This window comes from Oncorhynchus tshawytscha, unplaced genomic scaffold (assembly GCF_018296145.1).
Source record: "Oncorhynchus tshawytscha isolate Ot180627B unplaced genomic scaffold, Otsh_v2.0 Un_contig_3305_pilon_pilon, whole genome shotgun sequence".
Taxonomy (NCBI): Eukaryota; Metazoa; Chordata; class Actinopteri; order Salmoniformes; family Salmonidae; genus Oncorhynchus; species Oncorhynchus tshawytscha.
Genome location: NW_024609365.1, coordinates 24,400 through 50,000, shown reverse-complemented (window position 1 = coordinate 50,000; position 25,601 = coordinate 24,400). Strand labels below are relative to the sequence as shown.

At 43.4% G+C, this 25,601-nt stretch overlaps 1 protein-coding gene across 1 annotated transcript in view; it reads left to right on the top strand.

The window, feature by feature from the left end:
• Positions 1-5,307, top strand: part of LOC112240971 (major intrinsically disordered Notch2-binding receptor 1-like) — a 51,827-nt gene extending 46,520 nt beyond the window's left edge. The window contains exon 5 of the mRNA XM_042315015.1: positions 1,977-5,307. Coding sequence (XP_042170949.1) covers positions 1,977-2,174 — 198 coding nt within the window. The 3' untranslated portion in view covers positions 2,175-5,307. The remainder of the gene's footprint in view (positions 1-1,976) is intronic.
• Positions 5,308-25,601: the final 20,294 nt, after the last annotated feature.

Sequence of the window (25,601 nt, the reverse complement as noted above, 5' to 3'; positions counted from 1 at the left end):
TTGCTGGATCTTGGATGCTGAGAGGAGAGCCACATAGGACATGTCCATGCAGAGCAGTGGAAAATGAGGTTGCTGGCTCCTGCTGATTCTCTCTGTCTTATTTTCTCTCCTGTTTTATCCCTTTCTCTCTCTCTATCGCTCTCTCTCTCTATCGCTCTCTCTCTCTCTTCTGATCTCTCTATCTTGTTTTATCCCTCTTTCGCTCTCTCTCTCTCTCTCTCTCTCTCTCTCTCTCTCTCTCTCTCTCTCTCTCTCTGATCTCTCTCGCTCCCTCTTCTGATCTCTCTCTCAATCGCTCTCTCTCTCTATCGCTCTCTCTCTCCTGATCTCTCTATCTTGTTTTATCCCTCTCTTGCTCTCTCTCTCTCTCTCTCTCTCTCTTTCTCTCTCTCTCTCTCTCTCTTCTGATCTCTCTCTCTATCGCTCTCTCTCTCACTCTCTCTCTTCTGATCTCTCTCTCTATCCCTCTATATCTCTCTCGCTCTCTCTCTTCTGATCTCTGTCTCTTGTTTTATCCCTCTCTATCCCTCTATATCTCTCTCTCGCTCTCTCTCTTCTGATCTCTCTCTTGTTTTATCCCTCTCTCTCTATCCCTCTATATCTCTCTCGCTCTCTCTCTTCTGATCTCTCTCTCTTGTTTGATCCCTCTCTCTCCCTCTCTATCTCTCTCTCCTGTTTTTTCCCTCTCTCTCTCTCTCTCTCTCTCTCTCTCTCTCTCCATCGCTCTCTCTTAGAATCTCTCTTTGAAATGTGAGAGTCAATTAAAATATCAATGTATGATTGCTAGAAATCCAATCTTGGAAGAATCATTTTTGCCCCCCATAGCATACGAACCATATGAGACATGGGATAAGAAGGGAATTCAATCTGTTTGCCTCTTGTCCTGTTTCAACCGGAATGAAATAATAATAACTCCTCAATAATCAATGCATTCTTCATGAAATGTACCTCTCTGCTTCACCTACATAAACTCTCTCCCACCGTCCTGTTTCAGTCAATGTGGTTCTAAATTCTCGACAATGTAACTTGGCCCTAGTATACTGTACAGTGAGGAAGTCGTCATGCAGAACCACATTTGTGCGTGTCACAATAACACTTGAATGAATCATTTGAATACTGCTGTCCCTACTCATTCTGCCATAAGACAGACTCAGAGTAGCTCTCTCCTTCGTTAACTGTCTTCTTCTTTCACTGCCCTATCTCTCTCCCTCTTTGTCTTTCAGATCCACTAAATCCATCTCTCTCTTAATCTCTTGCTTCCTCATTGGCCTGAGTCCCAAATCTCCACCCCTTTCCCAAAGTGTGCACTTGCACACTTTCCATAATGCATTTCCCAATGGTGAAAGCTCCCTCTGGCCAATGTTTACAACAATCCAATTATTTTAAATCCATGACTAGGAGTGTGCAAGTGTGCACTTTGCAAGAAGAGTGCAGAATTGGGACGTAGCCTTTCTATTTGAAATCCAGGGTTGGGCTCAATTTGAATTGAAGTTACTCAGTTCAGGCAGTGAATTAGATTTTTTTTTTTTTACGTTACAACTTTTGACATAAATACCTTTCTTTTTCAGTTTATTAAGAATTCATTGAAAATATAATTATATTTTTTTAAATATATATTTTTTAAAATTCAGTTTACTTTCTGAGTTGACTGGCGAAAAAATCTAAATGACCCCAACGTGCTAAAATCACATCCCAGTGGGCAAAACTGTTTGACTTGACCTCCAGATGTCCTTTCTACCCCCAAACCCTGCTAAAATCACATCCCAGTGGGCAAAACTGTTTGACTTGACCTCCAGATGTCCTTTCCACCCCCAAACCCTGCTAAAATCACATCCCAGTGGGCAAAACTGTTTGACTTGACCTCCAGATGTCCTTTCCACCCCCAAACCCTGCTAAAATCACATCCCAGTGGGCAAAACTGTTTGACTTGAACTCCAAATGTCCTTTCTACCCCAAACCCCTTCTTTCCTTTTCAGACGCAGGAGTCATTGAACCCCAATAACCTGGAGTACTGGATGGAGGATATCTACACGCCAGGTTACGATTCGCTGCTGAAGAGGAAGGAAGCGGAGTTTCGGAGGGCCAAGGTGTGCAAGATTGGAGCGCTGATTGCCGCGGCCGCCTGCACTGTGATCCTGGTCATCGTTGTGCCCATATGCACTATGAAGTCATGAAGTGCTCCAAGTCGTGCTCTACGAAGTGCTCCAAGTCGCACACTTTCCCTCGGCCCCTGTTTATTCTGGCTAATTGTAAAAGGACTGAATACGTGTGAGCTATATGGTATCAGTCCAATTACAGGAGCAGCCCTCTGATTGGCTATGTGGACGTTTGAAGAGTGAGGTACATGTATTGTTTAATGTGAATCTGACCTATGTTTGTGGTATTGGAATCAAGTCTATGTTCTTTTCTACATGATTTAGTTGTTATGCCACGGGATGGGCATTGGTATTAGGAAATCGTCAGTACACATTCAAAATGACTTTGTTCAGACGGGAATGTTGCAAGTTTGATCTTTTCTATTGTTGCCTATATTTACTGATTGACATTTGTGTATTTATGATGAAAGACAGACGGTACACAATGTCACAATTTACATGTATATTGTATTGGTGAACGATGTTCCAGAATATTACGAGTCCAATGTTTATTTCACTTTTTCTCTTCGTTAAAGGGGCAATCTGCAATTCAAACAAAAGCAACAAAGCGGCTACCCAGCCAATGTTTTTGTGAACTGAAACAGATGATCTGTACAGTATATGGTCGACAGCTGGATTTGTTTCTGTACACAGCTTCTGATATTTTTATTTTAGTATAATTGCTGTATAATGTATTTTAATGAGAGTTATTTTTGGATGAATTATCTGGTAGAATGTGATGAGGTGCACCAGATATTATTTATCTTAATCTATTATTATAATAACCAGAGTTTTAATTCATGGGATTTTGTGCAATGCCTTTTCTAAATAGACATATACAGTATATTGAAGTACTGTAGTTGAAATAGAGGAATAACAGACAGTACATACAGTAGATTGTAAAAACAATATAAAACACTACAGAACCTGAATGTATTGAATGTAGCATTACTCACAGAGAGAAGCAAAACACACATATCATTTCTCATCGTCTCTTGAGCTGAATTAAGTTGAATGTTGCTCTCCTTTCCTTGCTTTAGATAGTTTAACTACTAGCCAAAATCACATAGCTGCAGTAGGGAGCTCTGAAGTAGGGAGTTATTCTCTGCCTTGTGACAGTGTTTAATACCGTAAATACTGTATTAATACAGACGTTTCTACTGTTGACTAACTGAGCACCTCTGGGAGAGACACTTGTATTAGTTCAGTCACTGGGAGAGACACTTGTATTAGTTCAGTCACTGGGAGAGACACTTGTATTAGTTCAGTCACTGGGAGAGACACTTGTATTAGTTCAGTCACTGGGAGAGACACTTGTATTAGTTCAGTCACTGGGAGAGACACTTGTATTAGTTCAGTCACTGGGAGAGACACTTGTATTAGTTCAGTCACTGGGAGAGACACTTGTATTAGTTCAGTCACTGGGAGAGACACTTGTATTAGTTCAGTCACTGGGAGAGACACTTGTATTAGTTCAGTCACTGGGAGAGACACTTGTATTAGTTCAGTCACTGGGAGAGACACTTGTATTAGTTCAGTCAGCGGTATCGACTGCACCAATCTCTCAGGCTGTCAGAAACACTAACACTTGCAGAAGCTTCTTATGAGGTGCTGTGTCTCCTTATAAACATTCATAGCACCTTCTATAGAGCATTATGACATGTTGTATTAATTAAGCAATACAACACCATAGGTTATGATGTATCGTGGATGGATGACATCTTAGTAGCCCCGTGCCTCGTTGCTTTACTTTACAGTTTGGTAACGGTCCATGACTGCATTCCAATGTGGTTTGAATGTGCTATGAATGTTTATAAGGCATTGTAACACTTCGTAAGAATCTGATTCAAGTAAAGAAACAGTCCCTCCACTCAAGCCCTGCCTACCCATCTAGTCTCCTAAGAGGCCTTAAAACCACTGAATGCAAACTGCCTGCCGTTAAGGCTGTGTCCCAATAGTTTTGAAGAACGTCCTTGTCTCATCATCAACTGTAGCGGTGGTGATGAAAGGTTGGGGAAGCTATTTCATAGTTCTGGGACACAACGTGAGATTCACATCTCCACTCATGAACCTGAGCTCAGAGACAGTACGCAAACCAAGATGGCCGATCACACACACGTCACCCAGTTAACAGTAAACCAGGGGATGCTCTACTCCAGTCCTCCTTGGTTTCCCTCTCAAGTTAGTTCATTTAGGCTGTGTTCCAGGCTGACTACATTGCAGACTCCTGGCAGATATCAAAACGCCTGGATAGATGTTTAAGATATCAGCAAACCACATCCTATGATGGAGCAATCTGATGCCTGACTGCAGTCGATGACGTGGCAAGCAACCGTTGGTTGATGCAATGCAACGTCTGCAATGTAGTTGGCTTGGAACACAACCTTTTATGCTAGTGATTTATTTGCCACTTCAGGTGTTCCTGGCACAAATGGGAGAGAACATTGTCATACTGCAAAAATGAACATGAGGAAGTACGCACTTCAGGTTGTAAACATTAGAATTTCTCTTGTTTAATATAATCATTCAAAAGTAGACACAATAACCTGATAATGAAGCACTGGACCACTCAGTTTGATGTGAGGTTTGCCCGTTAGGAGAGGACTGGAGTTGAGCCCCACACCTAATGGGTGAAGGGTGAAGTTACTGCCGGTTGACTTTCATTGTCATGAGTCTTGTTCTGGAGGCAGAATTGAGCGAATCCTCCTTAGATGGGTCAGATGCGAAGTCAAAATTGTCTATATTGTAAAAATGTTATTTAATGTTAGGGTTAGGCATTAGGGTTAGCAGTGTGGTTAACGTTAGGGTTAGGTTTAAAATCAGATTTTATTACTTTGTGGCTGCGCCCTCTAGTGACCACTCTGCCGAGCTGCCTCCAGAACAAGATTCAGGATGAAAAACGCTGACCTAACGAAGATGCCTCTAGATGCTGATCTTGGGTCACTTTAGCATTTTCCTCACCGATGGATTGGGGAGAGGAAGCTGATCCTACATCTGTACCTAGGGGAAACTTCTCCCCTGAGCAGTGTAATGATTACCCAGTGGATTTGCCTTCAACACAGGAACTGTGAGCCGCAGCACACTGTAGTAGTCTGTAAATAGTTAGATGCACACATCATGGCAACAGGTGTAAACTGGAATATACCACAATAAAAGACAACTGTTCTGACTGTTCCTGTGTCTGTGTGACTGGACCTCTCTCTCGCAAAGTAGAACTTTTGTTTTTAGGTGTCCTTTGAAATGAATATTGGCTGTGTGAAGTGGTTGCCATACTTACTCTTTATTGTTTTGTGATACTGTTTTATCGTTCACTTTTTTGTCTTCAGTTCGAAGAAGAGGTTCAGTGGAGAGATGACAGCATATTACTCAGCATAACAAAGCCTGTGGTTTTCTGAGGGTTTTATTATGTTTTTATCTAGCTGTTCACTATTCATTTATGAGATTCTTTTTAGTGTTCTTCAGTTCATCGTTTGCATAATACTCCAGTTAGACTAATACAGCAGGATTTGTGAAAAGGTCAGGGACCGTACAGTATACATCAATCAAGCATCTCAGAGTAAAAGTGCTGATCTAAGATCAGGTCTCCTTCCTTATTCATTATAATTTAAAAAGCAAAACCGGTCTAGCCCTGAGGCACTTTATGAACATGTCCAGATCACTGGTTTAGAAAGCAATTAGATCATTTATACCTTACGTACATACGTATGCAGCACAAGAACACAATTAGCTACTCAAAATGACGATCTGCGTACTTGGGTTGAGTTACAAATTGCGGAGCTGCACACGTTAGGGTATTTTTGCAATGCGACTACGCAGGATCACCATTTTGCTAAGCTAATCGTAGTTCTTGCGTCCGTACCTATGTAGGTTATAAATTAGGCCTTAGAGGAGTTTCGAACTGAGCCAAGTCCACATTGAGTCTGCTATACTGTACATCCCCAGTGAGAACTGTCTGATGTTCCTCATAGAAAACTCTAACTGGGCCAGCCGACAAGGAACCTGGCCCAGGGGGATTGTTGGTACTGGAGTCCAGGATTTGGCCTAGAATACTGGACTACAACTGCACTGATAACACTTGGGGTGACAAATACAATAAAACTCATTATAATCTTGCAGTGTGATTTAATTTGACACTTCTTCAGCAATGTGCTTTATAAAAAGGTCAGTAATTATGTTTCGCTCAGTTGACTAAACTCTAGTTGAATAATCAACTTTTTATAGCACACATTGATGGAGAAAAGTGTCAAATGAAACCACGCTGACATATTATTATGAGGTTTACAGTATAGTTAGCATAGTCCTAAACTACAGTTGAAGTCAGAAGTTTACATACACCTTAGCCAAATACATTTAAACTCAGTTTTTCACAATTCCTGACATTTAATCCTAGTAAAAATTCCCTGTCTTAGGTCAGTTAGGATCATCACTTTGTTTTAAGAATGTGAAATGTCAGAATAATAATAGAGAGAATGATTTATTTCAGCTTTTACTTCTTTCATCACATTACCAGTGGGTCAGAAGTTTACATAAGTTGGGTGAATTTTGGGCCATTCCTCCTGACAGAGCTGGTGTAACTGATTCAGGTTTGTAGACCTCCTTGCTCGCACACGCTTTTTCAGTTCTGCCCACAAACTTTCTATGGGATTGAGGTCAAGGCTTTGTGATGGCCACTCCAATACCTTGACTTTGTTGTCCTTAAGCCATTTTGCCACAACTTTGGATGTATGCTTGGGGTCATTGTCCACCTGGAAGACCCATTTGCTACCAAGTTTTCACTTCCTGACTGATGTCTTGAGATGTTGCCTCAATATATCCACATAATTTTCATCCTCATGATGCCATCTATTTTGTGAAGTGCACCAGTCCCTCCTGCAGCAAAGCACCCCTACAACATGATGCTGCCACCCTGTGTTTCACGGCTGGGATGGTGATCTTGGCTTGCAAGCCTCTCCCTTTTTCCTCCAAACATAACGATGGTCATTATGGCCAAACAGTTATATTTCAGACCAGAGGACAATTCTCCAAAAAGTATGATCTTTGTCTCCATGTGCAGTTGTAAACCATAGTTTGGCTTTTTTATGGCGGTTTTGGAGCAGTGGCTTCTTCCTTGCTGAGCGGCCTTTCAGGTTATGTCGATATATTTAATTCGTTTTACTGTGGATATAAATACTTTTGTACCTGTTTCCTCCAGCGTCGTCACAAGGTCCTTTGCTGTTGTTCTGGGATTGATTTGCTCTTTTCACACCAAAGTACGTTCATCTCTAGGAGACAGAACGCGTCTACTTCCTGAGCGGTATGACGACTGTGTGGTCCCATTGTATTTACACTTGTGTACTATTGTTTGTACAGATGAACGTGGTACCTTCAGGCATTTGGAAATTGCTCCCAAGGAGCAACTTAGTGTATGTAAACTTCTGACCCACTGGAATTGTGATACGGTGAATTATAAGTGAAATAATTTGTCTGTAAACCATTGTTGGAAAAATGACTTGTGTCATGCACAAAGTAGACGTCCTAACCGACTTGCCAAAACTATAGTTTGTTAACAAGATATGTGTGGTGTGGTTGAAAAACGAGTTTTAATGACTCCAACCTAAGTGTATGTAAACTTCCAACTTCAACTGTATTTAGCCCTTGCTGTAACAGTGTTTATGGCTTTCTTTTAAATGCAATATAGTACTGTAACTGGACTTCATTAAAACATAGTCTTGAAGCCAATGCTGTTACTTTAGATGTGGGTTCGGATGCCACTTCTGACGCCATGTGACCTTATGAGCTACAGTGCATTTGGAAAGTATTCAGACCCCTTCCTTTTTTCTACATTTTGTTACATTACAGCCTTATTCTAAAATGGAATATATTTTTATTTTCCTCCATCAATCTACACACAATACCCAATAATGACAAAGTGAAAACAGGTTTTTAGAAATGGTTGCTAATTTATACATTTTAAAAATCAGAAATACCTTATTTACATAAGTATTCAGACCCTTTGCTAAGAGACTCGAAATTGAGCTCAGGTGCATCCTGTTTCCATTGAGCACACTTGAGATATTTCTACAACTTGATTGGAGTCCACCTGTGGCAAATTCAATTGCTTGGACATGATTTGGAAAGGCTAACACCTGTCTATATAATCTCCCACAGTTGACATTGCATGTCAGAGCAAAAACCAAGCCATGAGGTCGAAGGAATTGTCCGTAGAGCTCAGAAACAGGATTGTGTCGAGGCACAGATCCGGGGAAGGGTACCAAAAATGTCTGCAGCATTGAAGGTCCCCAAGAACACAGTGGCCTCCATAATTCTTAAATAGAAGAAGTTTGGAACCACCAAGACTCTTCCTTAAGCAGGCCGCCCGGCCAAACTGAGCAATCGGGGGAGAAGGGCCTTGGTCAGGGAGGAGACCAAGAACCCGATGGTCACTCTGACAGAGCTCCAGAGTTTCTCTGTAGAGATGGAAGAACCTTCCAAAGCACTCCACTAATCAGGTCTTTACGGTAGAGTGGCTAGACGGAAGCCACTCATCAGTAAAAGGCACATGACAGCCCACTTGGAGTTTGACAAAAGGTACCTAAAGGACTCTCAGACCATGAGCAACAAGACGCTCTGGTCTGATGAAACCAAGATCGAACTCTTTGGCCTGAATGTGTCACGTCTGGAGGAAACCTGGCACCATCCCTACAGTGAAGAATGGTTGTGGCAGCATCATGCTGTAGGAATGTTTTTCAGCGGCAGGGACTGGGAGACTAGTCAGGATCGAGGGAAAGATGAATGGGAAAGATCCTTGATGAAAACCTGCTACAGAGCGCTCAGTACCTCAGACTGGGGTGAAGGTTCACCTTCCAACAGGACAACGACCCTAAGAGCAGAGCCAAGACAACACAGGAGTGGCATTGGGACAAGTCTCTGAATGTCCTTGAGTGGCCCAGCCAGAGCCCAGACGTGAACCCGATCTAACATCTCTGGAGTGACCTGAAAATAGCTGTGCAGCAACGCTCCCCATCCAACCTGACAGAGCTTGAGAGGATCTGCAGAGAAGAACGGGAGAAACTCGCCAAATACAGGTGTGCCGAGCTTGTAGCATCATTCCCAAGAAGACTGGAGGTTGTAATCACTGCCAAAGGTGCTTCAACAAAGTACTCAGTAAAGGATCTGAATACTAATGTAAATGTGATATTTGTGTTTTTATGTTGTATAAATGTACAAACAAAGCCTGTTTTGGCGTTATCATTATGGGGTATTGTGTGTAGACTGATGAGGGGGGAAAACATTTTAGAATAAGGCTGTAACGTAACAAAATGTTGAAAAAGTCGATGGGTCAGAATATTTTCTGAACGCACTGTATCTGGATAAGGCAGAGAGATATCAGTCTAGTTAACTGGGCAGATCATATGAGATACAGGTTAGATACAGGTACAGGGATACAGGTTATACATCTAGGGCTTTGGACTTGACTGTTAAAGAATTAACACTTTACAGGACAAATTGAGAATTTCTATTCATTTCTTGAGTTGTGTTGAGATTATTCCCAAACCTGTGTATTACGAAGTATATGCTAAGGCTGGCTGAAAAGTCTCTTCCCCCCCCTAAAAAAGCAACCCATTACAAAACAATGATAAACCTCTCTAATTGTGTTGCAGCGTTGCGCAATTGCAGCATTTTTTTGACATCCTCTTCGGGAGTCAGCTGCAGAACAGCAAATCTAATCGGGGATTTTCTGAAGCAGGGAAAAAGCACACTGCTGTACTCATAGCAGCTGGGGAAAACAGACACATGCAGCTCTGCAATCTGGCGAACGCAACTCCCTGAAGTTACGTTCAGGAAATAAATGCATTTCAACTGGGTGGAAAATATACAGAAAGACCGCAACTGCAGTTGAATGTGTTCGTTTGCAACCAATTTCAGCTATATCCAGTCTGTTTAGAGGAGACCTTTCACAAATGTTCCAATTGAATGGGAGCTAAAATGGCAATTAGTCCACAATAGCCTATGGCAATGATATTACTGTGGAACCATTACATCTGTAGACTGCTGCTTCAGGGAAAGGAAATAGCAACATTGTGATAAATGTCTGGCGTATCTCTATCACCATCATTGAGCGTCTGCTTGTCAAGTCATTTCCGTAGCCTATTAGGCGTGTTGATGACATGTAGCATTGTCTAACTGTTCACTTTATTCATATCACAAACAGTGACATGTCACGTATCAGTAATTATGTTTCGGGGGAAACATTCCGTAAAGTAGCTAGTTTGGTGAGGAAGGATTTTTGAAGTGATTGTATCAGTCTATCCATCTAGCTTCAGAAAGTCAAATAAACCTGTATTAGAATATGTTGAGCGCTCTAACTGAGCGGAACATAATCCTCTGTGAATGTAGGATGAATTTAAACAGCTTCAGACTGTTCCATCACTCACACTACCACCCTCTGAGCCTCTCTCGACCCTCCCCAGCCAACTGAGACAGAACCACTAACCTTGGCTGTAGCAGACTCACTTAATAAGGTCAGAAAAGCGCTCTGTGTGTATGTGTGTGTGTGTGTGTGTGTGTGTGTGTGTGTGTGTGTGTGTGTGTGTGTGTGCGTGCGTGCATGCATGCATGTGTGTGTGTGTGTGAGAGAGAGTGTGTGTGTGCATGTGTGTGTGTGTGCGAGAGAGAGTGTGTGTGTGCATGTGTGTGTGTGTGTGTGTGAGAGAGAGTGTGTGTGTGGATGTGTGTGTGTGAGAGAGAGAGTGTGTGTGTGTGCGTGTGTGTGTGTGTGTGTGTGTGTGTGTGTGCGTGCTTGCGTGTGTGTGTGTGTGTCTGTGTCTGTGTGTGTCCTCACGCGTGCAATGTACCACTACCTCTGCTATCTCCATAAGGCTGGATTCATTCCAAATCCTCCTGTCCCTTCATTTTCTCTGGGTCTGCATAGTGCAGAAATCCTCCTGTCCCTTCATTTTCTCTGGGTCTGCATAGTGCAGAAATCCTCCTGTCCCTTCATTTTCTCTGGGTCTGCATAGTGCAGAAATCCTCCTGTCCCTTCATTTTCTCTGGGTCTGCATAGTGCAGAAATCCTCATGTCCCTTCATTTTCTCTGGGTCTGCATAGTGCAGAAATCCTCCTGTCCCTTCATTTTCTCTGGGTCTGCATAGTGCAGAAATCCTCCTGTCCCTTCATTTTCTCTGGGTCTGCATAGTGCAGAAATCCTCCTGTCCCTTCATTTTCTCTGGGTCTGCATAGTGCAGAAATCTTCCTGTCCCTTCATTTTCTCTGGGTCTGCATAGTGCAGAAATCCTCCTGTCCCTTCAGTGCAGAAAATCCTCCTGTCCCTTCATTTTCTCTGGGTCTGCATAGTGCAGAAATCCTCCTGTCCCTTCATTTTCTCTGGGTCTGCATAGTGCAGAAATCCCAACCATTGAAATACAGCAGACTCCAATTTCACACACCGGCTTATTCATAGGACCATGTGACCTGACCTGGACCAACTCTGGGTCTTAGTTCTAGGCTAGGCTTCATCTAGGGCCCTGAGGTTTTTCTGGGTCTGCTTACACATAGAAAGTGGATATGCATGGATGAGCATCACTATGGTCACAAAGACAAGTAATATGTCAGCCTACTGTAGCTAGCATAATAGTGTAGAAGCAATTTCTAACCAACTTTAAACAAACTTAGTTGGCTAGTGTATTATCTTGGCTAACTGTGGGCTAAATAATTAACTTATTTATCCATAATCAGCCACTGCAAATCTCTTTTCTAGCCAACGTAACGCTGTCTCCAAAATATAAAGGTGTCTCCAGGAGTGTGTGCTTTTTGAAATTCGATGACTTCTCCACTTTCCAAGCATTGTTATCATTTAGCAATACTATGTCAATAGATGTTCAGTTGAGCCTTCCTGGGACCTACTCAGAGACCTTCTCAGAATTTTAGAATATTATTTAGGGAAGTGTAAAGTTTATCTTCAAGTACTGCATGACCTTTTCGAGCATCATAAACCAATTTGTGGGACTGTGAAGGAGACAACAGTTTAACCAGCCAAGGTCTTGTGGGAGCGTGTGTGTGTGTGTGTGTGTGTATGTGTGTGTGTGTGTGTGTGTGTGTGTGTGTGTGTGTGTGTGTGTGTGTGTGTGTGTGTGTGTGTGTGTGTGTGTGTGTGTGTGTGTGTGTGTGTGTGTGTGTGCTGTACGCGTGTGTGTGTGTGTGTGTGTGTGTGTGTGTGTGTGTGTGTGTGTGTGTGTGTGTGTGTGTGTGTGTGTGTGTGTGTGTGTGTGTGCAGCCAAGGCACCAACTCCATTTCTCGCAGGGCATGTGGAATCAGCCCCAACTCTGCATTTCTGCCAGACAGCACTCAGTCAAACAGCAATCTGCCAAAAACAATGATAAAATAACAAACAACAACCTGTCTCTCTGTCATACTTAGGATTCAGGGGAACACACACATGCACGTACGCGAGCATGCACACACGCAAACACACACACGCACGCACGCACGCACACACACACACACACACACACACACACTCACGCACGCACGTGAGCACACACACACACACACACACACACACACACTTGATCTCAGTCTCTCCCTCTCTCTCTCATTTTCCCACAGTTTGAATACATCTCAGTGTTTCTGTATTCTACATCAATCCCTGCTATAGTTTCAGAGAGACAAAGTGGGCCAATGAACTTTCCATTTAGTTTTCTTGATATTTTACCGATTTCAAAGATAGAAGGGGGAAAAAGAGAGGAGGAGAAGAGACAACGGTGAGGGGAAAGCTAGAGAGAAATGGAGAGAGGGGAGAGAATATCAGAGGTTCTTAAGGTTCCATTGTAGAACACCTGTTGTTCTAAATGTTCCGTTATAGAACAGTAGTGGTTCTATTGGGTCTTTTTAATGTGTGTATTGCGTATGTGTATCCCCTCTCTCCTCTTCATTGATTCCATCCCCAGTGTATCCCCTCTCTCCTCTTCATTGATTCCATCCCCCAGTGTATCCCCTCTCTCCTCTTCATTGATTCCATCCTCCAGTGTATCCCCTCTCTCTTCATTGATTCCATCCCCCAGTGTATCCCCTCTCTCCTCTTCATTGATTCCATCCCCCAGTGTATCCCCTCTCTCCTCTTCATTGATTCCATCCCCAGTGTATCCCCTCTCTCCTCTTCATTGATTCCATCCCCAGTGTATCCCCTCTCTCCTCTTCATTGATTCCATCCCCAGTGTATCCCCTCTCTCCTCTTCATTGATTCCATCCCCAGTGTATCCCCTCTCTCCTCTTCATTGATTCCATCCCCCAGTGTATCCCCTCTCTCCTCTTCATTGATTCCATCCCCCAGTGTATCCCCTCTCTCCTCTTCATTGATTCCATCCTCCAGTGTATCCCCTCTCTCCTCTTCATTGATTCCATCCCCCAGTGTATCCCCTCTCTCCTCTTCATTGATTCCATCCCCCAGTGTATCCCCTCTCTCCTCTTCATTGATTCCATCCTCCAGTGTATCCCCTCTCTCCTCTTCATTGATTCTATCCCCCAGTGTATCCCCTCTCTCCTCTTCATTGATTCCATCCCCCAGTGTATCCCCTCTCTTCTCCTCTTCATTGATTCCATCCCCCAGTGTATCCCCTCTCTCCTCTTCATTGATTCCATCCCATCCCCCAGTGTATCCCCTCTCTCCTCTTCATTGATTCCATCCCCCAGTGTATCCCCTCTCTCCTCTTCATTGATTCCATCCCCCAGTCCCTCCAGTGTTCCATCCCCCAGTGTATCCCCTCTCTCCTCTTCATTGATTCCATCCTCCCCCTCCAGTGTATCCCCTCTCTCTTCATTGATTCCATCCCCCAGTGTATCCCCTCTCTCTCTTCATTGATTCCATCCCCCAGTGTATCCCCTCTCTCCTCTTCATTGATTCCATCCCCCAGTGTATCCCCTCTCTTCATTGATTCTCTTCATTGATTCCATCCCCCAGTGTATCCCCTCTCTTCTCTTCATTGATTCCATCCCCCAGTGTATCCCCTCCATTGATTCCATCCCCAGTGTATCCCTCTCTCTCTTCATTGATTCCATCCCCCAGTGTATCCCTCTCTCCTCTTCATTGATTCCATCCTCCAGTGTATCCCCTCTCTTCTCTTCATTGATTCCATCCCCCAGTGTATCCCCTCTCTCCTCTTCATTGATTCCATCCCCCAGTGTATCCCCTCTCTCCTCTTCATTGATTCCATCCTCCAGTGTATCCCCTCTCTCCTCTTCATTGATTCTATCCCCCAGTGTATCCCCTCTCTCCTCTTCATTGATTCCATCCTCCAGTGTATCCCCTCTCTCCTCTTCATTGATTCCATCCTCCAGTGTATCCCCTCTCTCCTCTTCATTGATTCTATCCCCCAGTGTATCCCCTCTCTCCTCTTCATTGATTCCATCCTCCAGTGTATCCCCTCTCTCCTCTTCATTGATTCCATCCCCAGTGTATCCCCTCTCTCCTCTTCATTGATTCCATCCTCCAGTGTATCCCCTCTCTCCTCTTCAGTGTTCTATCCCCCAGTGTATCCCCTCTCTCCTCTTCATTGATTCCATCCTCCAGTGTATCCCCTCTCTCCTCTTCATTGATTCCATCCCCCAGTGTATCCCCTCTCTCCTCTTCATTGATTCCATCCTCCAGTGTATCCTCTCTCTCCTCTTCATTGATTCCATCCCCCAGATGTAGGATCTTAATTTGATCAACCTGTTGTTGGAGCTTTCCTGAAATACAGGACATTTTAAGTGTGTAGTGTATTTGAGGTTTACAAAGGCTTCTGAAGTTTGTCATTTCCACATAGAAATTTCCGACTTGACTAACCATTACGAAAAATGTATCAACTTCTGCAAAAATGTCTATTCATTATAATCCACATAATAATTCACATTTCCTGTTGCTGCAGGAATCTGCAGGAATTGTTCTGCTGTATCAAATTAGCTCAAATTAAGATCCTACATCTGTACCCTCTCTTCTGTTCATTGATTCCATCCCCCAGTGTATCCCCTCTCTTCTGTTCATGTTAGCACCAGACTCACAGCTGTTCATCACAGTTCAGCTCCTCAGTACAAAAGGCAACACACAGATCCAGTTGCCAATGAACTGCAACGTCAGGGACATACTTTGCAATAATAGCAGAGGTTGCATCCCAAATGGCACCCTATTCCCTATTTAGTGCAGTGTTCTTGACCAGGGCTATAAAAAAAGGAGTGCACTATTCAAATTAGGTAGAAATGTAGTGCACTATGTAGAGAATAGGGTGCCATTTGGGACACAGTCAGTGTTTCATCTCGTGAGACCTGAGGTTGTATCTGGCAACTCTTCCCCCTTTGATGGTCAAACAATAAAGACAAAGACAAGCCTTCTCCACATGAACCCTGTATGGCTCTGTTGCCTTTCTCCTGTCTCTCTGTTCTTCTCATATCAGACCAGGCCATGTCAGTCATCTTTCTCCTGTCTCTCTGTTCTTCCCACATCAGACCGGGCCATGTCAGTCATCTTTCTCCTGCCTCTCTGTTCTTCTCACATCAGACCGGGCCATACCAGTCATCTTTCTCCTGCCTCTCTGTTCTTCCCACATCAGACCGGGCCATATCAGTCATCTTTCTCCTGCCTCTCTGTTCTTCTCATATCAGACCAGGCCATGTCAGTCATCTTTCTCCTGCCTCTCTGTTCTTCCCACATCAGACCAGGCCATATCAGTCATCTTTCTCCTGCTTCTCTGTTCTTCCCACATCAGACCGGGCCATATCAGTCATCTTTCTCCTGCCTCTCTGTTCTTCCCACATCAGACCGGGCCATATCAGTCATCTTTCTCCTGCTTCTCTGTTCTTCCCACATCAGACCGGGCCATATCAGTCATCTTTCTCCTGCTTCTCTGTTCTTCTCACATCAGACCGGGCCATATCAGTCATCTTTCTCCTGCTTCTCTGTTCTTCCCACATCAGACCGGGCCATATCAGTCATCTTTCTCCTGCCTCTCTGTTCTTCCCACATCAGACCGGGCCATATCAGTCATCTTTCTCCTGCTTCTCTGTTCTTCTCACATCAGACCAGACCATGTCAGTCTTTTCATTTTGCTTTATCTTTTTTTGTTCATGGCAGACCGTGTGCTGTGAGCTCAGAACATCTTTCTCCTGATCTTCTCTGTTCTTCCCACATCATCCTTTGGCTTAGGAACAAAGGATGATCTTTCTCCTAGGCTTAGAGTGTTATTCCCATAGTGGTGATGCAGGAAGACAGAGTCTTGTAGTGAATAGTGGTGATGCAGGAAGACAGGGTGTTCTTGAACAGTGGTGATGCCAGGGTGTTATAGTGAATCATCTTGATGCAGGAAGACAGAGTGTTATGTAGTCTTCCCACATCAGAATAGTGGTGATGCAGGAAGACAGCCATGTTATAGTGAATCTGGTGATGCAGGAAGACAGAGTTAGTGAACTCTGTTCTTCCCAGAGTGTTATCAGGAGAGAGTGTTATAGTGAATAGTATGGAGGAAGACAGAGTCTTTCTGAATAGTGGTGATGCAGGAAGACAGAGTGTTCTAGTGAATACATCAGGAAGACAGAGTGTTATAGTGAATAGTCATGCAGGAAGACAGAGTGTTGTAGTGAATAGTGGTGATGCAGGAAGACAGACTGTTATAGGGAATAGTGGTGATGCAGGAAGACAGGTGTTATAGTCAATAGTTGATGCAGGAAGACAAAGTGTTTTGTGAATTGATGCAGGAAGACAGAGTGTGTCAGTCTTGGTGATGCAGGAAGACAAAGTGTTTTAGTGAATAGTGGTGATGCAGGAAGACAGAGTTTTTTGAATAGTGGTGATGCAGGAAGACAGAGTGTTATAGTGAATAGTTGTTATGCAGGAAGACAGAGTGTTGTAGTGAATAGTGGTGATGCAGGAAGACAGAGTGTTATAGGGAATAGTGGTGATGCAGGAAGACAGAGTGTTATAGGGAATAGTGGTGATGCAGGAAGACAAGTGTTTTAGTGAATAGTGGTGATGCAGGAGGACAGAGTGTTATAGTGAACAGTGGGGATGCAGGAAGACAGAGTGTTATAGTGAATAGTGGTGATGCAGGAAGACAGAGTGTTATAGTGAATAGTGGTGATGCAGGAAGACAGAGTGTTATTATGCAGGAAGACAGAGTGTTATAGTGAATAGTGGTGATGCAGGAAGACAGAGTGTTATAGTGAATAGTGGTGATGCAGGAAGACAGAGTGTTATAGTGAATAGTGGTGATGCAGGAAGACAGGGTGTTATAGTGAATAGTGGTGATGCAGGAAGACAGAGTGTTATAGTGAACAGTGGTGATGCAGGAAGACAGAGTGTTATAGTGAATGTGGTGATGCAGGAAGACAGAGTGTTATAGTGAATAGTGGTGATGCAGGAAGACAGAGTGTTATAGTGAATAGTCGTGATGCAGGAAGACAGAGTGTTATAGTGAATAGTGGTGATGCAGGAAGACAGAGTGTTGTAGTGAATAGTGGTGATGCAGGAAGACAGAGTGTTATAGGGAATAGTGGTGATGCAGGAAGACAGAGTGTTATAGTGAATAGTGGTGATGCAGGAAGACAAAGTGTTTTAGTGAATAGTGGTGATGCAGGAAGACAGAGTGTTATAGTGAATAGTCGTGATGCAGGAAGACAGAGTGTTGTAGTGAATAGTGGTGATGCAGGAAGACAGAGTGTTGTAGTGAATAGTGGTGATGCAGGAAGACAGAGTGTTGTAGTGAATAGTGGTGATGCAGGAAGACAGAGTGTTGTAGTGAATAGTGGTGATGCAGGAAGACAGGGTGTTATAGTGAATAGTGGTGATGCAGGAAGACAGAGTGTTATAAGGAATAGTGGTGATGCAGGAAGACAGGGTGTTATAGTGAATAGTCGTTATGCAGGAAGACAGAGTGTTATAGTGAACAGTGGGGATGCAGGAAGACAGAGTGTTATAGTGAATAGTGGTGATGCAGGAAGACAGAGTGTTTTAGTGAACAGTGGTGATGCAGGAAGACAGTGTGTTATAGTGAACAGTGGGGATGCAGGAAGACAGAGTGTTATAGTGAATAGTGGTGATGCAGGAAGACAGAGTGTTTTAGTGAACAGTGGTGATGCAGGAAGACAGTGTTATAGTGAATAGTGGTGATGCAGGAAGACAGAATAGTGAACAGTGGGGATGCAGGAAGACAGAGTGTTATAGTGAATAGTGGTGATGCAGGAAGACAGACCTACACTCTTAGAAAAAAGGGTTCCAATAAGGTTCTTCTGCTGTCCCCATAGGAGCACCCTTTTTGTTTCCAGGTAGAACCCTTTTTTGGTTCCAGGTATAACCCTTTTTGGTTCCAGGTATAACCCTTTTTGGTTCCAGGTAGAACCCTTTTGGGTTTCATGTAGAAGCCTCTGTGGAAAGGGTCATACATGGAACCCAAACAAGTTCTACCTGCAACCAAAAGGGCTCTTCAAAGGTTTCTCCTACGGGGACACCCGAAGAACACTTTCTGTTTCTAGATAGCACCTTTTTTTCTAAGAGTATCGTCCCAAACCACCATCACCACCACCACCATCATCACCACCACCATCACCACCACCACCATCACCACCACCACCACCCTTACCACCACCACCATCACCACCACCACCATCACCACCACCATCATCACTATCACCACCACCATCACCACCACCACCATCACCACCACATCATCACCACCACCACCATCACCACCACCCACCACCACCACCACCAGCACCACCACCACTATCACCACCACCACCACCACCATCACCACCAGCACCACCACCACCATCACCATCACCACCACCACCACCACCAGCACTACTGATCCCCTTCAGATGATGAATGGAATAGAACGTTCACACAGTATTGCTTTGAAGCGTCTCCTCTCATCCTGATCCGTTATAGGGTAGACTAGATTAACATTGCTTTAAATCATTCCCCCTCCAGAGATCTCTCCAGAGATCTTTTAATGTCCTCTAATATACCTCCTAGTTTAACATTGTGACAGGGGGAGAGTTATGTGAACATTGGCTCATTCTGCCTATGTTTCTCTCTCTGTCTGTGTCACACACACACACACACACACACACACACACACACACACACACACACACACACACACACACACACACACACACACACACACACACACACACACACACGCATACACATTATATCATACACCCCCACCCTCTTCTCTCTCTCTCCAATATGTCCAGAATTATGGGTATGAATCCAAAAGGTCATGATCTTTCAGAACCATAAAAACGTTCCCTGCTGCTGCTGCGGCTTATAACCCCCCCACTAGTCATTCTGACAACACCATGCACCAGGGTGAAGTGTCCCTGAGGTACAGATCTAGGATCAGCTTCCCTTTTCCAATCCTAACTTCAACCATTACTGCGGAAAATGATAAACTGACTCAAGTTCAGCGTCTAAGGGCAGCACCCATAGGTCAGTTTCCTGTGAGCAAAGACATGGGTGCGTCCTAATAGTATCTCATTCAAGTGGTTTGGTTTTGTCAAGGGATTTGTAAATAAAGGCACATGTTGCGCGCACAGATATAATTAGAAAGACAGACACAAGGGTTGAAGCTGATAGTTCCACAACAAGGGTTCCCACTTCCTCAGTTTGACACATGGCTGGGATCAGGAGTGTGAAGACAGTCTGGCGTGGAGTGATGTTGTGTCAGATACAATACAACATATCTTGTTTCAGCTCCCCTTGAACTATTTGTGGCGTCTCATTCGGAGAAGTGTTTCTGGGACAGTCATTGTCGCTGTCTCTGGTGGTTACTCAAAGCAACTTTGATGAGATGCACTTTGTGACGGCTTGTAACTGACAGTGAGATATCTTCATGCAAATCTCTTGGACGTCCTCCAAGAACATTTCTGTAACGTAAAACCAAGTCTGTGTGCCTCTGCATAATGATGAGCTACCACAACACTGTATCAAATCAGATTATACAGTTGGATTTTTCTGCTGGAGGTAGGAGATTTATTTAGACACAGATCTATGATCAGATTATTCTTCCTAAATCCTAAACTTTGTTACTTTTTAGTGGGGAAAATTAGTACTTGAGCTCAGGTCAGTGTCTGAGGGTATGTCCCAATTACCCATCCTGCCTCCGGAAGTGTGCACTTATTCATTTCTCTTCACTGACTTTAAAGGAGATGGCAGGTAAAATATATATGGTGGAAACAAGACCATGCTGTCAATATATATGGTGGAAACAAGACCATGTTGTCAATATATATGGTGGAAACAAGACCATGCTGTCAATATATGGTGGAAACAAGACCATGCTGTCAATATATGGTGTATTGGAGGCGAAGTCAGGTGCAGGAGAGCAGAGTATAATGAACAGGCACACTTTTATTATTGTTCCAAAAACGAGAGCACTACATAAATCAAACTCGCTCAAAAAATGAAACATAAAAGTAAAGCGCCTAAACTCACACCACATAACATGAAACAATTACACACAAAACATGATGGGAACCAGAGGGTTAAATACAAATAGATTGATTGGGGAAATGAAAACCTGGTGTGTATGGAAACAAGACAAGACAAATGGATATATGAAAAGCAGGCGTGTATGGAAACAAGACAAAACAAATGGATATCTGAAAAATGGAGCGGCGATGGCTAGAGAGCCGGTGACGTAGATCCCCGAACGCCGCCTGGACAAGGAGAGGAGCCCACTTCGGGGGAAGTCGTAACACATGCCTCCACCAATCCAATGCTTCTAGATGTATGGTAATTAGTTAACAAGTGCACACTTGAAGAGAAAGAACATAAACTCAGCAAAAATAGAAACGTCCTCTCACTGTCAACTGTGTTTATTTTCAGCAAACTTAACATATGTAAATATTTGTATGAACATAACAAGATTCAACAACTGAGACATAAACTGAACAAGTTCCACAGCCATGTGACTAACAGAAATGGAATAATGTGTCCCTGAACAAAGGGGGGGTCAAAATCAAAAGTAACAGTCAGTATGTGAGAGCTGTGAGATGTTACCCCACACTTCCACCAAGTCACCTGCATGTTCTCGGACATTTCTGGGGGAATGGCCCTAGTCCTCAACCTCCGATCCAACAGGTCCCAGACGTGCTCAATGGGATTGAGATCCGGGCTCTTCGCACTGGCCATGGCAGAACACTGACATTCCTGTCTTGCAGGAAATCACGCACAGAACGAGCAGTATGTTCTGGTGGCATCATGCTGGAGGGTCATGTCAGGATGAGCCTGCAGGAAGGGTACCACATGAGGGAGGAGGATGTCTTCCCTGTAACTCACAGTGTTGAGATTGCCTGCAATGACAACAAGCTCAGTCCAATGATGCTGTGACACACCGCCCCAGACCATGATGGACCATCCACCATCCGCCTGCAATGACAACAAGCTCAGTCCGATGATGCTGTGACACACCACCCCAGACCATGATGGACCATCCACCTCCAAATCGATCCCGCTCCAAAGTACAGGCCTTGGTGTAACGCTCATTCCTAAGACGATAAACGCGAAAACGAGCATCACCCCTGGTGAGACAAAACCGCAACTCATCAGTGAAGAGCACTTTTTGCCAGTCCAGTCTGGTCCAGCGACAGTGGGTTTGTGCCCATAGGCAACGATGTTCGGATATACCGATCCTATGCAGGTGTTGTTACACGTGGTCTGCCACTACGTTACACAGTACAGACATTGCAATTTATTGCCCTGGCCACATCTACAGTCCTCATGCCTCCTTGCAGCATGCCTAAGGCACATTCACGCAGATAAGCAGGGACCGTGGGCATCTTTATTTTGGTATTTTTCGAAGTCAGTAGAAAGGCCTCTTTAGTGTCTTAAGTTTTCATGACTGTGACCTTAATTGCCTACAGTCTGTAAGCTGTTAGTGTCTTAATGACCGTTCCACAGGTGCATGTTCATTAATTGTTTATGGTTCATTGAACAAGAATGGGAAACAGTGTATAAACCCTTTACAATGAAGATCTGTGAAGTTATTTGGATTTTTACCAATTATCTTTGAAAGACAGGGGCCTGAAAAAGGGACGTTTCTTTCTTTGCTGAGTTTATTATTGAGACATCATCCTTCAATATTTCTCCCCCTTTAGTTGACCTTTAGTGTCAAGTGACTCATGCAAGCCCCTCTCTCACTTCCTGGTTATTGCCATGGTTACCACCTCATATTGAGTCCCAGCACATTCTCTCTGGGAGGCCTCTGATGCAGCCCTACTAAATTATTTACAACTATCCATATACAGTGCCTTCAGAAAGTATTCATACCCATTGACTTATTCCACATTTTGTTGCGTTACAGCATGAATTCTAAATGTATTAAATCATTTTTTTCTCACCCATCTACACACAATATCACATAATGACAAGTGAAAACATGTTTTTTGAAATTTATGGAGAAGGAAATAAAGAAAAATCTAATTTACATAAGTATTTACACCACTGAGTCAGTACATGTTAGAATCAACTTTGGCAGCGATTACAGCTGTGAGCCTTTCTGGGTAAGTCTCTAAGAGCTTTGCACACCTGGATTGTACAATATTTGCACATTATTATTTTTAAATCTTCAAGCTCAGGTAGCCTAGTGGTTAGAGCGTTGGGCCGGTAACCAAAAGGTTGCTAGAATGAATCCCTGAGCTGACAAGGTAAAAGTCTCCCATTTTGCCCCTGAACAAGGCAGTTAACCCACTGTTCCTAGGCCATCATTGTAAATAAGAATTTGTTCTTAACTGACTTGCCTAGTTAAATAATGGTTAAATAAAATAAAGTTGGTTGTTGATCATTGCTAGACAGCCATTTTCAAGTTTTGCCATAGATTTTCAAGCCAGTTGAAGTCAAAACTGTAACTAGGCCATGCAGTAACATTCAATGATATCTTGGTAAGCAACTCCAGTGTATATTTGGCCTGTTTTAGGTTATTGTCCTGCTGAAAGGTGAATTTGTCTCCCGGTGTCTGTTGGAAAGTAGACTGAAGCAGGTTTTCCTCTAGGATTTTGCATGTGCTTAGCTCTATTCCATTATTTTGATCCTAAAAACTCCATTGTCTTTGCCGATGACAAGCATACCCATAACATGATGCACCCACAACCATGTTTGAAAATATGAAGAGTGGTACTCAGCGATGTCTGGATTTGCCCCATTGTATTCAGGACATGAAGTTAATTTCTTTGCAATTTTACTTTAGTGCCTTATTGCAAACAGGAATATGTTTATTATGTACAGGCTTCATTCTTTTCATTCTATCATTTAGGTTAGTATTGTGAAGTAACTAGATGTACATCATTTAGCAGATGTTCTTATTCAGAACAACTTACAGGAGCAATTAGGGTTAATTGACTTGCTCAAGGGCACCTCGGCAGATTTTTCACCTAGTCTGCTCATGGATTTGAACCAGCAACCCTCCAGTTATTGACCAAACGCTCTTTTTTTGTTGTACTTTTTACCCCCTTTTTTCTACCAATTGATAGTTATAGTCTTGTCCCCTCGCTACAACTCCTGTACGGACTCGGTAAAGGCAAAGGTTGAGAGCCATGCTTCCTCCAAAACACTACCCTGCCAAGCTGCACTGCTTCTTGACACACTGCTCGCTTAACCCGGAAGCCAGCTGCACAAATGTGTCAGAGGAAACACCGTACAAGTCAGCATGCATGCGCCCTGACCACCACAAGGAGTCGCTAGAGCGCGATGGGACAAGGACATCCTGGCTGGCCAAACCCTCTCTTAACCCAGACGACACTGGGCCAATTGTGAGCCGCCTCATTGGTCTCCCGGTCGCGGCCAGCTGCGACATAGCCTGGGATTGAACCTGGGTCTGTAGTGATGCCTATAGCACTGCGATGCAGTGCATTAGACCGCTGCGCCACTCGGGAGGTAGGCCCAACGCTCTTAACCACTAGGCTATCTGCTGCCCTACACTGTTGTTGATCCATCCTCACTTTTCTATCACAGCCATTAAACTCTGTAACTGTTTCTAAAGTCATCATTGGCCTCATAGTGAAATCCCTGAGCGGTTTCCTTCCTCTCCGGCAACTGAGTTAGGAAGGATGCCTGTATCTTTGTAGTGGCTGGGTGTATTAATACACCAGCCAAAGTTAATTTAATAACTTCACCATGCTCAAATTGATATTCAATGTCCTTGAATAATTCATTTTTTACTGAATTACCAATATGTGCTCTTCTTTGCGAGGCATTAGAAAACCTTCCTGGTCTTTGTGGATGAATCTGCACTCGAAATTCACTGCTCGACTGAGGGACCTTGCAGATAATTGATTGTGTGGGGTACAGAGATGTTAAACATTATTATTATTGCACACAGAATCAGTCTATACAACTTATTATGCGACTTGTTAAGCAAATCTTTACTTCTGAACTTATTTAGGCTTGCCACAACAAAGGGGTTGAGTACTTTATTGACTCAATACATTTTTTGTAAACATTTCCACTTTGACGTTATGGGGTATTGTGTGTCGGCCAGTGACACAACATCTAAATGTAATCCATTTTAAATTCATGCAGTTACACAACAAAATGTATTTGACTTTATAAAATGCTTCAGAAGCTTGTAATTTCCACTTTGAAATTTCAACCCCTACAGAAATGTACATTAATTATAATCAACATAATAACATTTCCTTTTGATTTCCTGCTGTAGAAAACTGTCTCAAATTAAAATCCTACACATGTACTCTTCCTGAGTTCTACACTCTTCCTGGGGTCTTCCGGGGGTCTTCCTGTGGTCCACACTCTTCCTGGGGTCTTTCTGGAGGCCATCTTCTAATACCTTCATGAACCTTGTAGGGAGTCTCTCTCTTCAGTTGTTTAAAGCTGGACGTAAACATTATTTCCCCATACAATAATGCCTCCCCCACGCACACAATTACCTACTGTACTGCATGCACCAAGTATTCTGGCATGAGATTATCAGGCTGTTATTCCCAGCAAAAGGAAAGGAGGGATTTGTGTGTGTGTGTATTAATTCCCCCCCTCTTGTCCTCCATTTCTTCCATTCACGTTAATCGATGTTGTGCTCATGCTGTGTGACTTTATTGGGTCAGTGTTCACCTCTAATTGAAATAAATGCATCCAATTTATCTACGTTCTCTGTCCACTGATTTACGAGGCCCGCAGACCAGAGAGGAGGAATGTGGGAAAGTGTGAGTGAGTGTGTTTCACGTTGTGGTATGTACAGGATACACCTGGTATACATCGTTCAACTGAATGCTTACTTACTGGTTCCTTCTCCACAATGCAACAACAAGAAGAAACAATAAAATATAAGAAAAAGAAAGTAAATGGCTCAGTTGAATATAATAAACATTTTAACATCAGTATAATACAGGAAGGAACAATTTACAGTCCAATATTTACAAGTGTATTTGGGAAGGGGGCATGGGGGGGCAGTGTACAAACAGGAATATAATAAGAGTCTGGGAGCAGCAGTTCTGATGTGTGCAGC